Source organism: Rhamphochromis sp. 'chilingali' (assembly GCF_963969265.1).
Source record: "Rhamphochromis sp. 'chilingali' genome assembly, chromosome: 18".
In the NCBI taxonomy this organism is placed as follows: domain Eukaryota; kingdom Metazoa; phylum Chordata; class Actinopteri; order Cichliformes; family Cichlidae; genus Rhamphochromis; species Rhamphochromis sp. 'chilingali'.
Genome location: NC_137945.1, coordinates 18,459,140 through 18,472,682, shown reverse-complemented (window position 1 = coordinate 18,472,682; position 13,543 = coordinate 18,459,140). Strand labels below are relative to the sequence as shown.

The following is a 13,543-nucleotide window of genomic DNA, read 5'->3' as shown; positions in this document are numbered from 1 at the left end:
AATTAATCAAATAGAGAAAATTCCCAATGGATGGTTGGGGAAATATTCCAAGTAAAACTATATTTTATAGCATTAGCACAAAACCTTAAGTTTCACTGAAACACGGACCTGTAAAATGGAAAACTTACGAATAAGACTAAAAATCCATTTGGTGATACAAATGTGCACAAAACAACTTTGGAAATATTAATTTTGTTTCTGAATCAAAAGTTACACTGTGGGATCCGAGGAAGCGCACCAGGACTGAACCATCCTTACCGCGGCGGGGGTGGCTTCATTCAAAATTCACCTCAAACTCCACTCATAGTACGTTAGCGATATGCGATATGCAGCCACAACAAGGTTAGCTAAACACAAGCTTTATGCGTGAAATATTACATGGATACGCCATGTTGAGTCCAGTGACACGTATTTTCATTTCTTTTTTTACCCAGACAAATAAGGTGGTCGGTTCCTCTTCCATCCAGTTCTCTTTAGTGTTTGCCAATGTTGGAGGTGTAACTGGGGTCTGGCCCTGGATAAAGGTAAAAAAATGTCCTGAAATATTTTTCCCATAGTTGTCGGATACTCTGTGGATTATTTGCCACGTTGTCGCCAACTCGTATATGATATCAGGGTTGACTGAAAATCCCCAGAATTTCGAGAAGGATGGGGCGGTTTGGAGATGCTAGCAAGAAGGGTGCTCGGCCGATCAGCCATGATGAGCTTTAACCGGCTAAAGTATCGCAACTGGGGGTGGCTAGATAGGATTTATTCATCTGGGGAAACCATAAAGGCATATTCATGACAGCATGCATGCTTGCCTATTCTGTCTGCGTGTTTTTAGGAGCTGACATTGGGAAGAAACGGCGTATATCTTGTTGGCAACGTTAGCTTCCTGCTAAGCTGGACACAGTAATAAATGTTCAGGGGTTGCAGACAGCACTGAAGCTCTGCCAGTCAACCCCAACGTAACACAACCCCCATGTTCAACTTGCAGTGAAAGACAGCCGTGCAAACAGGCAGCTGTTTGCCGCTGTATTTGTGCGTGTTGCTGTGAGAGCGTAAAAAGAAAAGCAAGAGGGACTATCACCACAAGTACCCCACGGGCAGGCATGATGCACCTACGAATTAAACAGGAATAACTTCATGACATGCAATGAATAAAAGTCATATTACAGTAAGAGATACATCAGTTGTGGTGCATTTAAACCTTATTAGCTATTTTCTGACCGTGCAAACTTGGCTGATGTTTACACCAGTTCAAACATGGTCCCTAAACAATACAGAGAAGTGACACCTGCAAAATCAGATATGCAATATTTAAAAACCTGAATGTGCCATATTCAAAGCTAGCATTTCATGCAGTGTCCAAGGGATGACACTGAATTTCTCCAAAACTCCAGGGGTTCAGCTCAGCTTTGACCTTTTGTTTTGACCTCTGTGGGGATGCTCAAAGTATTTCCTTCATTTCCGATCACTGTCTGCCACTTATTTGTGTGACTCAAAAGTGGGAGCCATTTTGGAGCAATTGTTTTTTATCTTAGAGACTTTTTTATCACCTTAATCATGATTTTGTTTTAGACAAAAACACACAGTAGCATATATGCTTATGTTACTTAAATTACACAGTCACAGCCTGTGTACTGTGTCTAACTGCATTCTGCTAAATATTGCATGCATATTTTAAGAGATAAATAAATACTACAATTCATTCTGTTGTTTGATATTTGTTGACCCTTATTTGTTTGATAATGGGCTGTGTCCCTCAAAATGTGGTTTAATATAGATTGCATTGTTCAGGCTACAACCAGCGGATTCCTCCTTTTTGCCAGGGAGTTTTTTCAGCCGTAACATGAGCAAAGCTCCTTCAAATAAAGGTTCATTGTCTGGGTGTATTAGCTGCCAGTGGATCAGAATGTGAGATAGGCCTAGGGCTGTTCAGTTTGAAGTCTGTTCTCCAGGCTTAGCCCAGAGAAATCTGTCAAATGACATTTAGCTTTAAACTGTGCATGTGCATTTGTGCTCAGATTCACAGATGCTTAATGCAGTATTGTGTACTGCTAGTGAATGAATATTGATTTTCTTTTATTTTTAAACTACTCAGTAGTTATAATTACAGTGTAGTAAGTGTATTTCTAACAAAAGCTTTCAAATTTGTTCTGCTTTCAGGAATAGAGCATGGCTCAAGTGAAAGTACAGACCTCAGCGCCCCTGGCTGGTCCTGGCCTCTCCCCTGGAGTCCCTCCAACGGCCATGGCCAGTCAAGGATCCCTGGGTCTGCAGCCCTCCGTCAATGGCACAGGCCCGGCCCCCACACCCGCCTGCCCTGCTCCTGCAGTCGGATATGGGGACGCCCCTGTGTCTGCCACACCGCCAGGTAGAATTTCCCCCAAGTTTGTCTTTAGGGGAAATTAGTTATTATTTTGCATCATGTGTGGAGTTGCTACTTATCTATGAAAACTAAAAACTGTTACAGTAGGTTAACAATTTTGCAAATAAAATACCATCACCCACGGCAGTGGTTGATATTTAACTGCTTATCTGTAAAATTGTGTTATTAAATTTCTGCTTATTCAAAAAATAGAGTGTTGAAGGGCTAAAATATTTGATTCCTGGTTTCACTCTTGCAACAGGGGGCAATGTGATTTAAAAAAAACTACACATACGCACACAAACAAAAACACTGACTATTGGCTTTCCATGGCCAGTACATGCTCAGCGATCAATAGTTTCTGTGATTTCCAACAAACGATGGACTACATTTCATTAGTGTTTTCATTTTGGGGGATGATTCAGTGAGTTATTCTGTGAAAATTTCATAACCTCAGTCATAATATATTATGACTCTATAATACTGGTATAGATTTAAGACCTTAACAATGATTCATACAGACAACTGTGTGAAGGTTATAGTTGTACCCAAGTCTACAATACAATGTGTGTGTTTGCATAGTTATTCTATAATAAAAAATTGACTTTAGGCAATTAGGTAACTGGCCTAAAGGGCTCTATCTCATGTTCCTTTTACTGCTCATTATTTCTCATGACCTAACCTAAATTCAGAAACGTTTCGGTACCACTGCTTCTTTAATAATGATTTAGGAAGTGAATTTCTGCCAACACTTCCTGTCATATGTTAGCTATAATAATAATAATAATAATAGATTGCATTTATATAACACTTTTCGAGACCCTCAAAGCGCTTTACAATTCCACTATTCATTCACTCTCACATTCACACACTGGTGGAGGCAAGCTACAGTTGTAGCCACAGCTGCCCTGGGGCAGACTGACAGAAGCGAGGCTGCCATATCACGCCATCGGCCCCTCTGGCCAACAGAGGGGTAGGTGAAGTATCTTGCCCAAGGGCACAATGACCGAGACTGTCCGAGCCGGGGCTCAAACCGGCAACCTTCCGATTACGAGACGAACTGCCAACTCTTGAGCCACGATTGCTGCACTATAAGCCAGTAGCTCACGGACTGACCACAACACGAAGGAAAAAACACTTTACAATATTGTCCTATAAACAGATTCATTTATTAGTTATTTATTAAGTGCTTGTTTACTGATTTTTCCCCTTAATTACATATAAAAATAAAACAAGTTTGCATTTTATTTGCAAGTTAGAAGTGTTCCAGTGGCTGTATCCGCTGCTAATATCTCATCCCTTGTCACTCAGTGGAAGTATCCAATTCTTATATTAAAAAATGATACTTGTTCATGAATATAGGTGGAAGAAGATGGATAGATGAGTGCTTTAGTTACCATGTTTTTAAATATGTCGTCTTCTGATATGATTTAGGCCCGCCCCAGGAGAACATGGCAAACCCTAAAGAGAAAACTCCAATGTGTTTGGTGAATGAGTTAGCCCGTTTCAACAGGATCCAACCACAGTACAAGCTCCTCAATGAGAGAGGCCCTGCACACGCTAAGGTAAAAAAAAAGTTTTTCAGATGTAGCGTTATCATGTCAATATGGAATAATATTTAATAAATCTCAGGAGGTAGTTCAGTGTAATTCTTGTTTTGACACACATCCACATGTGCTAAATAAATAAAGCATTTGCACTTTTTGTAATTAGTAATTAGTTATTGGCTGTGCTGAGAGCACCGAACTCCTGCCAAAAGTTCTGTAACAAGGATATTGATAAAAATGTTGGGTAATGTCTTCCTCTCTGGGTGTCACTTCCAGATCTTCACCGTGCAGCTGACTCTTGGGGAGCAGGTGTGGGAGGCAGAGGGCACCAGTATTAAAAAGGCGCAACACTCCACAGCTGCCAAAGCACTGGCTGAGAATGTCCTTCCCAGGCCAGCGCCCCGCTCCCCTAAAGCTGACATCAACAGTAACCCAGGTACTGCAGCCACAACTGAATTTCTTTTAACTGTTAAAAAAGCAAGTGGCTGGGAAGGATTACCATGAATTGCACCTTTTACTGTTTCTATGGCTATGCATGTGATAGCTGCTATAGTTTCAAGAAGAATGTTTGAACCATTTGGAAAAAGCTGCAAAACAAGTTGATGCTTGGTTATAATCTGCTAAACTCTTAAAAATGGAGGTGTCTTTTTTTTACAGGAAAAATAGACAGCACTCTATTCATATATTATTAGGTATTAAATTAATAATTAACACTGTATGTCTTATAGAAGAACTTAAATGTTAACTTGGGCTGTGGCTCAGCTGTAGCAGCAGAAAGAAGATATTGCCTTTAGATCCAGGGAGAATGAGGCCGCCAAGAAGGAGGTACTTTTACTCCCTGTTCATTAACTAAGAGTGTCAAGATTTCTCAAATCTTTGAGGGCAACAAAGCAGGTTTTCATCCTCCAAAAGTTTTACAGTATTTTTTAACCTTGTTGTAAGGAGGAATTTTTCTCAAGCTAAGCTTGTTTCTTTGGTCCACTGTTATCCTAAAGCACAATCCGGGCCTATCTTAAAGTTAGTTGCTAGCACTATGTCTAACATTTAAAAGCTTAACCTCTTCATTGATACTGTTTGAAGTTGGAATCATAGACCAGCAAATATTAAAGCTATACATTCTTCTTTTTTTTTGCTTCTTACTTACTTCTTAGGATTATTGAGAGGCTGGAGCGTATCTGGGCTGTTGAAAGGTGAAAGACAGAGATAGACAGTCACACACACACTTGTAACAAATTTAGAATCACCGGTTAACCAAACAAGCATGTCTTAAGACTATGGGAGGAAGCCAGAGTACCCAGAGACAACCCACGCAGGCATAGTCACTACCATGCTTCCTGGAATAGCAAATATGCGCCAATAATCAAAAAGTTAAGAGTGTAACAGAGTGAAGATCAGATAAAAGGACACATTTTTTTCATCTTTTCTTCATTGGACTTACTGGCAGTTTAAAAGGCTGTAGTGAGTTACTGACTTGTGATGCTAGTGATACATGGATAAAAAGGTTAGGGTCCACATCCTGTGGACAAGAGTATCCAATGGAATAAATGGCAAATAAACAATGAATGAACTTGATAAAGCTGCTGCAGGGTCAGGTCTTGGGATTATACACTCCACTTTACTGTCAAACTGTTAAAATACTTCAGTGGAACAGAGCCATTGTCAAGAATAGGCTCACAGTTTTTAAAGTCTGGTCACCATATGAAACATCTTGTTGTAATTGTTCCATCTATTTTTACTGGTCATGGTAAAATCACTCCCTAGTTTCCACGTAGGAGATGAAAGACAAAATCTACAGTCATCTGTCTGTGCAAACATAAATTTTGCATTTCATCTGACATAATATTAGACTCCAGCAGTTTACCCTAGATATTTGCAGACACGAATCAATCCTGTGCTTTTTTTTATGGCAGTTTGCTGTGAACAAGATCTAAAATTACGACAGCACTGTGAACATTTTTCAGTTTTTTAACCTGTTTACCAGAAGCAGTTTCATTTTCTTGCAGATGGTTAAAACCAAGTTTGTGCTGTTCATTTCTGTGTGCACACATCTGCAGGAATTTATAGTTAGCATTAAAACCCATGCATTTACACTTCTAGTAGCTCGCCTTGTCTCATCCTCCTAAAATTGGAAACAATGTTTAGATTTTTTTAATTGAAACTCACTAATGTTCATTCATTTTAAAGTCTGGTGTTAAAATAAAAGTATGGATTGGATGTTAGCACACTGGATAGAGCTAAAAAGTCCATTTACAGAGGAAGTTAATTTATACCTGTCTGTACAATCATGAATTTAAAGTGCAATGCATTTATGTACTTAGGGGGCATTTTGGTTTTTCATCTGAGTGACTTTTCTTCCCAGCATTGCTGCCAAGCAACTGGGAATATTCAGATAATTGATGTTCAAGGAAACAACAAAAAACAGTATAAAGTGTCTCAGTAAAACCTAGGAACAGGCTTACAGTTTATCACTAGCCAAATTAATACCACTAGTCTGGACTTACCTCCCTTGCCCTCTGCGACTTTGTAGTGGTAAAAGGCCTCAAAGCCAGGCTTTTAATGGGATTAAGAAAGTCCAAAAAATCCTGTGATAAATTATGCAACATCACTGAGAAGTGGTGGTATTAGTGGTGCATGCATCCTGAGGGTACTTTTTACTTAGAATGCAGTTTCACGTGGCAAATGTTAGGCTGCACAGTGCAGCTTTCTGCCTGTGTGCCTTTTCTAGAAAATATTTTGTTTCCATCTTTTTAGACTGCTTGGACCATTTTAAGCCATTTTGTTTGCTGCTGCCAGAAAAAGAAGTTCACATCAGTGTTTTTAAAAACCTCCCTGTCTTGGTTTTAATCTTTTCCGTGCTTGCATCTGCAATCTCACTCACACAGGCAGTATAACACCCACAGTTGAGCTGAATGGTCTGGCCATGAAGAGAGGGGAGCCGGCTATCTACAGGCCTTTGGATCCCAAGCCGATGCCCAACTACAGAGCCAATTATAACTTCAGAGGGATGTTTAACCAAAGGTGAGCTCCCAAAAATGAATGATTTGATTGGCTCAGCTGTTATTCATTTTAGTTTCAAAGCTACTTGCTGATTGGTTTATTGTTCAACCTTTAAGGGTGGGGGAAAATTATTCATGACAAGATGAGCTTCTTTTTTTTTAAGTAAAGTCTTTTATACTCACCTTTCGACCTGGAACCCCAACCAAAGTTAGATTTAGGTTTTCTTTGTTTTACCATCACTGCTGCATTGTTTGTAACAACAGCACATGCTTGCTGATTCTAATGCAACAGCACATGCTTTATCCAACCACCAAGATTAGCATTTCTCTTTGTTGTGGGTGTCGATAATCTGCGGTAATATACAAAGGAAGAGAGGGTCTTTGACATTCATCTGACTTGGTGTGGACATGGTCTTGATAAATTTTAGATGATGTTTCTTTGATCCCAACTGGCTTAAATGTGTGTCAGGCATGGCTCTCCGCTCCATCTAAACTGATGAACGTGGTGCCCTCATGGGTTCCCTGTGCACTCTGTCTCTGTCAACTTTCTTTCGTTGTTTTTTCTGTGCTGGAGCCACCCGACCATTTCCTAAACTCTGTAAAAGTGCCACAGAGGTGCAATTAATGATCTCCTCTCCCCCAGGAGAGAAATGCTATGTAGGTCTGTGAATTTGCTGAGCTAATCCAGGTATACCCTGTTACTCCCAGTTAGGAAAACAATGGGAAATCTGTTTTCTGTTTTGGACAGTGCACAAATAGTTTGTTTGGCTTTTAGTTTTATCCCACAAGCGTATCTTCACAATTTTACTCAACTGTCAGCTTAGGATAAACATTACATTTAGTTATATTAATTAGTCTCCTAAATGCTATATTATTTTAAATACTGACATAGTTTGTGATTAAAACTTAACAGAAGTTGAGTTATGCGGCTCCAAAAAGTGCACTGTTCCTAATAAAGTTAGTATTCATCTAGGATTGTTTGACATACTTGGTGTTATTTTCAGGACGCATTATAATCCCCTCAAGGTGGCAGTGTTTCCTCATGTAAAGTCCCATAACACTTCTTTCAAGGTGCCTAGTGAAGGCCTTAGATCCCATTTTGTAACCTGCAAGTTAGGAATGTGGTGAATTTATGAAAGCTTTTCTGTGTGTATGGGTTCAGTGTTGTAATCATAAGGATTTTAAATTAACATCTTCAATATTAAAGCACTAAGCAAAGTGAAATGTCATGAAGAAGAGATTTTTTTCCATCTATATTTTTGTTCATTAATGTTATTATAGGTGCAGCATTCTGCCATCAGTTCTGCTGAGCGCAGTTTATTTTTTAAAAGATGTCAGTCAATCAGTTGCACTGTTGGGTAACAGAGTGTAGTTAGGAGACAGTCTAGCATCTGGCTTACATCTTCTACTATTTGATCCATGCAGGAGCAAACAGGGGTGAAAGATAAATGGGGTAGAGGAGAAAATCTGTTTTCCAGCATCTGTCTGTCAATGTCATATGTCACAGTGTGGAGACAGGCAGTATCTATTCCTCATGGCCTGTTTTGTTTTCTTATGGCACTGTGTAAAGGAAGCAGAAAGGGGTTTGGAGGACGTGTGTGTCTCAAACAGAAGTGACATAAGAAAGACATTTATTATTCCAAGGTCATTATGTTTCCATGAGGTCTCTTTCTTTCAGTGTAGTCAAGCCCCGATTAATGATAGTAAGACCTTCTGAATATGAATTCTCTTACTTAGATGACTAACTATGTGGCAGAGTGACAGGCCATATCCACAATCGGTCACCTTAATGATGGTGCAGGGAAACGAAGGTTTCCTCATGCCCATGCCCTTACCTATTATGATGAATAAGAGTGATCCAAAGTCATGTTGATGGAAAATCTGACCATTAAAAGGGCAGTCTGGCTATGATCTATCAGCGCGCTAATCACCGCCCAGACCAGTATTGATTCATTCAGAAAGTGCCCTGATGAGAAAATACAGCGATAATATGAAATGTACATTTATCAGTCTTAATGAATCTTATTTATGGCGAAGGACTTATGCATAATTCTTTCCCATCCAAGTCCATCTTTAAATCAGTGATTCATCTCTGCTATCATCCAGACGTGACCACACCATTGAACAACAGTGATCAGCTCTCTCAGTCAGTTACTGAGCTGCTATGAAACATGTGTGGAAATTTAGCCTGAGTGATTATGAAAAAAAATGATCACAGAATCGGAAAATATTTGTGTTATCATGAAATCTGGTTACATCAACCGTTTTCACGGACAACCCCTGTGTTATCATTGGAACACCTGATTCCAATGAGTCATACTGCGCTCCTCCAGTTTATCCACGACGCTCCCAGCTTTCCTCCTGCTGCTCTGATCTCAGGGGGGCGGGGCGCCTGCATCCTGCATTCTGTCAGAGTTGGAATTTGGATGGGACTTTCCCTGTTAGAGCAAAGCTTAGCGGCCTGAAGCCGCCTACCTCCTCTCAGTCCTCATTTGGTTATGACACCAACATCATGTCTGTTGGAAGAACAGTGGGCTGAAATACTGGGGGTGCTTTGCACTGTGACATTTCCTCCTGTGATGATGTTCAGATACTACGCTGGCCATTACTGCTTTCTCTGTAGGAAACTGAGAGGAAGAGTGACTCACCTTTACTGCTGAAAATTCAGTGCCTGTTTTATATTATATTGGCCAGTCTGCTGTATGTAGGAGAATAAGTAAAGACCCAATTTGCTTTGGTTTGTAAAGCATTTTTAGATCAACTGTGAGAAACATTACTGTTTATTAAATCTCTACTTGTATTGAGAAACCCACAGATACGTTTTAGTGGCCTCTAGCTCATTGGATGGATGTAGTGGTTCGATGTCATTGCTCCTACTGACCTTGGTTCCAGTCACAGCAGGCACTTGTTTTCAGTGGAATAACTTTGATAAATCCACTACATTTGATCCATTTTGCAGTTAGTGAGCATTGAACATAGAGCATTTAGCAGATAAAAGGGGGCTTGAATAATACTGAGCCTACACTGAGGGTTAAATGGGATGTCTCGTGTGTTTGGTTTCAGGGTTGAGTACATGGGTGCACATCAGCAATAATTACAGGGAATGCTTTTACACATAAAGGCCTGCTTTGAATATATTGGTAGACTTATGATAAAAATAATTTGAAATAGTGTTATACAATACATAAAATTACATGAAATCAGGAAGGGCAGAATATTTATATTCACTATTAATGCCACTGGGTTATTTGTACCAGTGTCCCCCTTTGAATAGTCCCGCGGAGAGTTCACTTATAGCTCAAATACCCCAACTAAACTAATGAACTATTTATCAGGGCAAAACAAAAAAGAAAAAAAAACAATTAAGTGAAAATTCTTTACATTCATAAATCATCCAAATAATTTTTATGGTATAATAAAATCCATTTTCATTTTTAATAGGCTGCTTGCTGCTGTGCTTTGTTAGTCACTTTGATGATTAGAGAGGTTACATCTGCATGTTGTTTTTGAAACGCCTCCCTGTACACAATGATGCCACTGCTAAGATGATCTGCGTGGGAGCATAAACAAAAAAGACGAACTCACGGTGAATTAAAAACTCATCCTCAGGATGGTTGCTATAAAAAGATGGTTTATTCTGTGATGCTTTGTATGACGCTAACCTCTTTCGGGTAAAAAGAGTACATCTTCGAGTGTTATTTACTGTTCTTGTTCTTTATGCTGTAAGAACAGTAAGAATGCTGTTGTTCTCACTGTTCTTGATCAGTTGTACCTCCATGTCCACAATTTATTATAAGTAGACTACAGTACTTGAACATATTTAAAATGTATGCAAAACTTTAGCTTTGGAGGTGCTCATATGGATCCTGCTGCTGTATGATGCTTAAAGGTATGTAATTAACACAGAAGAAAGACTCCTACAAACAACTGGAGGGAACAAATTTAACTTTAGGTCCTGTGAAAAATTACATTCAGGGTTTACAAATATATCAGGTATAATTTTATATTTTTTGGTCTATACACAGGCCTCAATAAATGCTGCATATTCCTCAATTGTTGAATGTCACATCATGTAAAGGGTTAATCGCCTTACAATTGTGCTCCAGACTTGGTCTGTAGCTGTATGGAAATGTCAGTGTAAAATCACTTTCATGTAAGAACTATAAGAAGAGACAGTTGCAATGGAAGGATATTTGAGTACCCTTCCCATGCCTTCAGGAAAACGGTATAACATCAAACAGCAATGACAGCAGCACAGACACAAAGGGCACACACAGACGCACAGGTGTACTTTGTCATCTACATTTCTAATTGGGACAACCTGTCCCATTGAAAAGGCAAATCTGCCCATGAGCGCTTTTTTATATTCAACATTTCATGTCATCTCCTCTACTGTGGAGGTATTAGATATCCTCCGAGGTTCCCTTTGCACACACAGTCATCTTTTTTTCACTCACTTTCTCCCACTCAGGTTTATTTTTCTGTAGTGCTCTCTGGCCAATTGGGCTTTGTAGTCTCAAACGGCCTAATCGGGACACTGTGTGCTCTTTTGTCCAGTAAGGCATTACAGATACAGTTTTCTTGCCCATCCAAACCCCCCAAGGTAAACTTCAGAGGAGTTACTCCTATTGCATTATTCCTTAAAAATTTTCCACATATTCGTGTGTGTCTCTAAATCATAAATTACATAAGTAGATAAATTAACATTGGCGGAAATCCAGTCTAAAGGATAACATGTCTTAATTGCACAAATGGGTGTAAACTCATAAAGCAGTGTTTTATTGAAGAGACTGGGGGTGGAGGAGTGAAATACAGATCCAACATAAACAAATGCTTGGAATGATTTGTGCTCAGCAGACTCACTGACAAAGAAGTCTGGGCTCTCCTTTCATCTCCTCTCTTCTGAGTGGATTTTCTTGTTTGTGTATCCCTGTGTGTCCTCCTCTCCTCCTTTTCTTCCTTGATGCATTGAATTTAAAAATGGAACTGAGGCCATGATGTACAAAGTAGGCTAAATCAGTGGAATCACATTTCATAATGCTGCCTTTTAGGATGTTTGTCAGGGGGAGTCAGAGGACTAAATAGGCATTTTTACAAAGAACTGACGTCTGTGCATTTTTCGCAAAAATAACACTTGAATCTCTTCTCAAGAAATTGTGCACTTTGCTGCAGCGCTCAAAGCGATTAGCCTTACCTCCTTAGTTGCTGTGCAATATCAGTACTTTGCAGTAAACATCTGTCAAGAGGAATGGTTGACGTTCCTGGCTGTTTGCTGAGTAATTTGGATCGCTCTTTATTTAGGGCATTAGACACCAGAACCACATAACACGCATCATAACATCTGCACCCATTGTTGGCATGGTTCATCACGGGTTAATGCACATCAGCTCATAGGGACACATTACTGTCCTACTTTCTGGTGCTGCAGAGTATTAACAGCAGCAATTTCATTATGTTCACCCATTATGTCTGTAAATTGGAGTGCACCTAGTGTAGTCTCCAGAAAAACTCCTGTAGTTTTTTGTGATCTCATTTAGACTGTTAGATTATTTCTTAAACATTGCCACCAGGATACGGATTGGCAAATTGCACTTAAAGGTGTTATACCTGTAAGAAGTGTTTCAACTGTTTTGTAGATAGACATTTCCAGTTTAGTTTATAGTTCAGGGCTACACCCAGATGTTCTAACCTCAGTCGTTGTAGGCGGATAGGTTCCTGTTTCTGGGAAAACAGATTCAAAAGTTTTTTAAACCACATTTTGAACGAGGTCCACATCACAATCATCATTCTGCTGCAGTTGGATCCATTACTGGAAGATGTGACGAAGATTACAGAAATATCACAAATCTATTACAAATTTATCCTTGGTTTACTTTGAATTGAATAAAGCCAGCAGCAGACACACGGTTGAAATATGCATCTCCTCCTTTTTAGGAACTGTCATCTTGCATCATTATAATTTTCTTCAGAGCGTGCAAAGTCAAAACAGAGTTTGTTTTTTAAATGATTCTGCATTTCTTCTTTGGTGGTCCTACAAGTGGAATCATATCATCCAGTCTTTATTTTACATCCTGTACAGTAAGTAATTGACACTGTGTTTCTTTCTCAGCATAAGCAAACCACAGTTCAGCCAAAAAAAGGGGAAAAAACACTTTTAAGCACACATCAGCAGGATATTTGCTTGTTTAAACAGCTTTGTTCTCATCTGGTTGAAAGACTCAAAGAGCAGTAAGCAATAAAGAGAAATAAATAGTATTGCCTAGAACATTGCCTTTGTCGATAAATTAACTAGTTAGCCTGCTGCTAAATCACTAAATTTGCTATTTTTTATTTCTTTATTAGTTGTATAGTATGCAAATATTCATACATACTGTCTCCTATCTGATGCCTGGAGCACTCAATTAGAGTGCTTCATTAATTTTTAGATGCATTAAATGGCAAAAATTGTGCTGCATATTGCTTTAGAGATGTTGGTATAAAAATACAAAGTAAAAACTGTGACAGGCATAATGGCTGACACAGAAACCACATCGTAATAATCTGGCCATAAGAAATTCGTAGTATTTATTTTCAGAAAATGGCATGAGATTTTTTTTTTTAACAAAGCAATTAGTTTTTCCCTTTTAATGACAATGAACATAAAACAG

General features: G+C 39.1%; 1 protein-coding gene across 1 annotated transcript in view; it reads left to right on the top strand.

Moving 5' to 3' along the window:
- Window positions 1-427: 427 nt before the first annotated feature.
- stau2 (staufen double-stranded RNA binding protein 2) overlaps window positions 428-13,543 on the top strand; it is a 102,672-nt gene continuing 89,556 nt past the window's right edge. Inside the window, exons 1-5 of the mRNA XM_080865409.1 lie at window positions 428-524; window positions 2,152-2,359; window positions 3,788-3,918; window positions 4,177-4,336; window positions 6,783-6,918. Of these exons, the coding sequence (XP_080721535.1) occupies window positions 2,161-2,359; window positions 3,788-3,918; window positions 4,177-4,336; window positions 6,783-6,918 (626 nt within the window). The 5' untranslated portion in view covers window positions 428-524; window positions 2,152-2,160. The remainder of the gene's footprint in view (window positions 525-2,151; window positions 2,360-3,787; window positions 3,919-4,176; window positions 4,337-6,782; window positions 6,919-13,543) is intronic.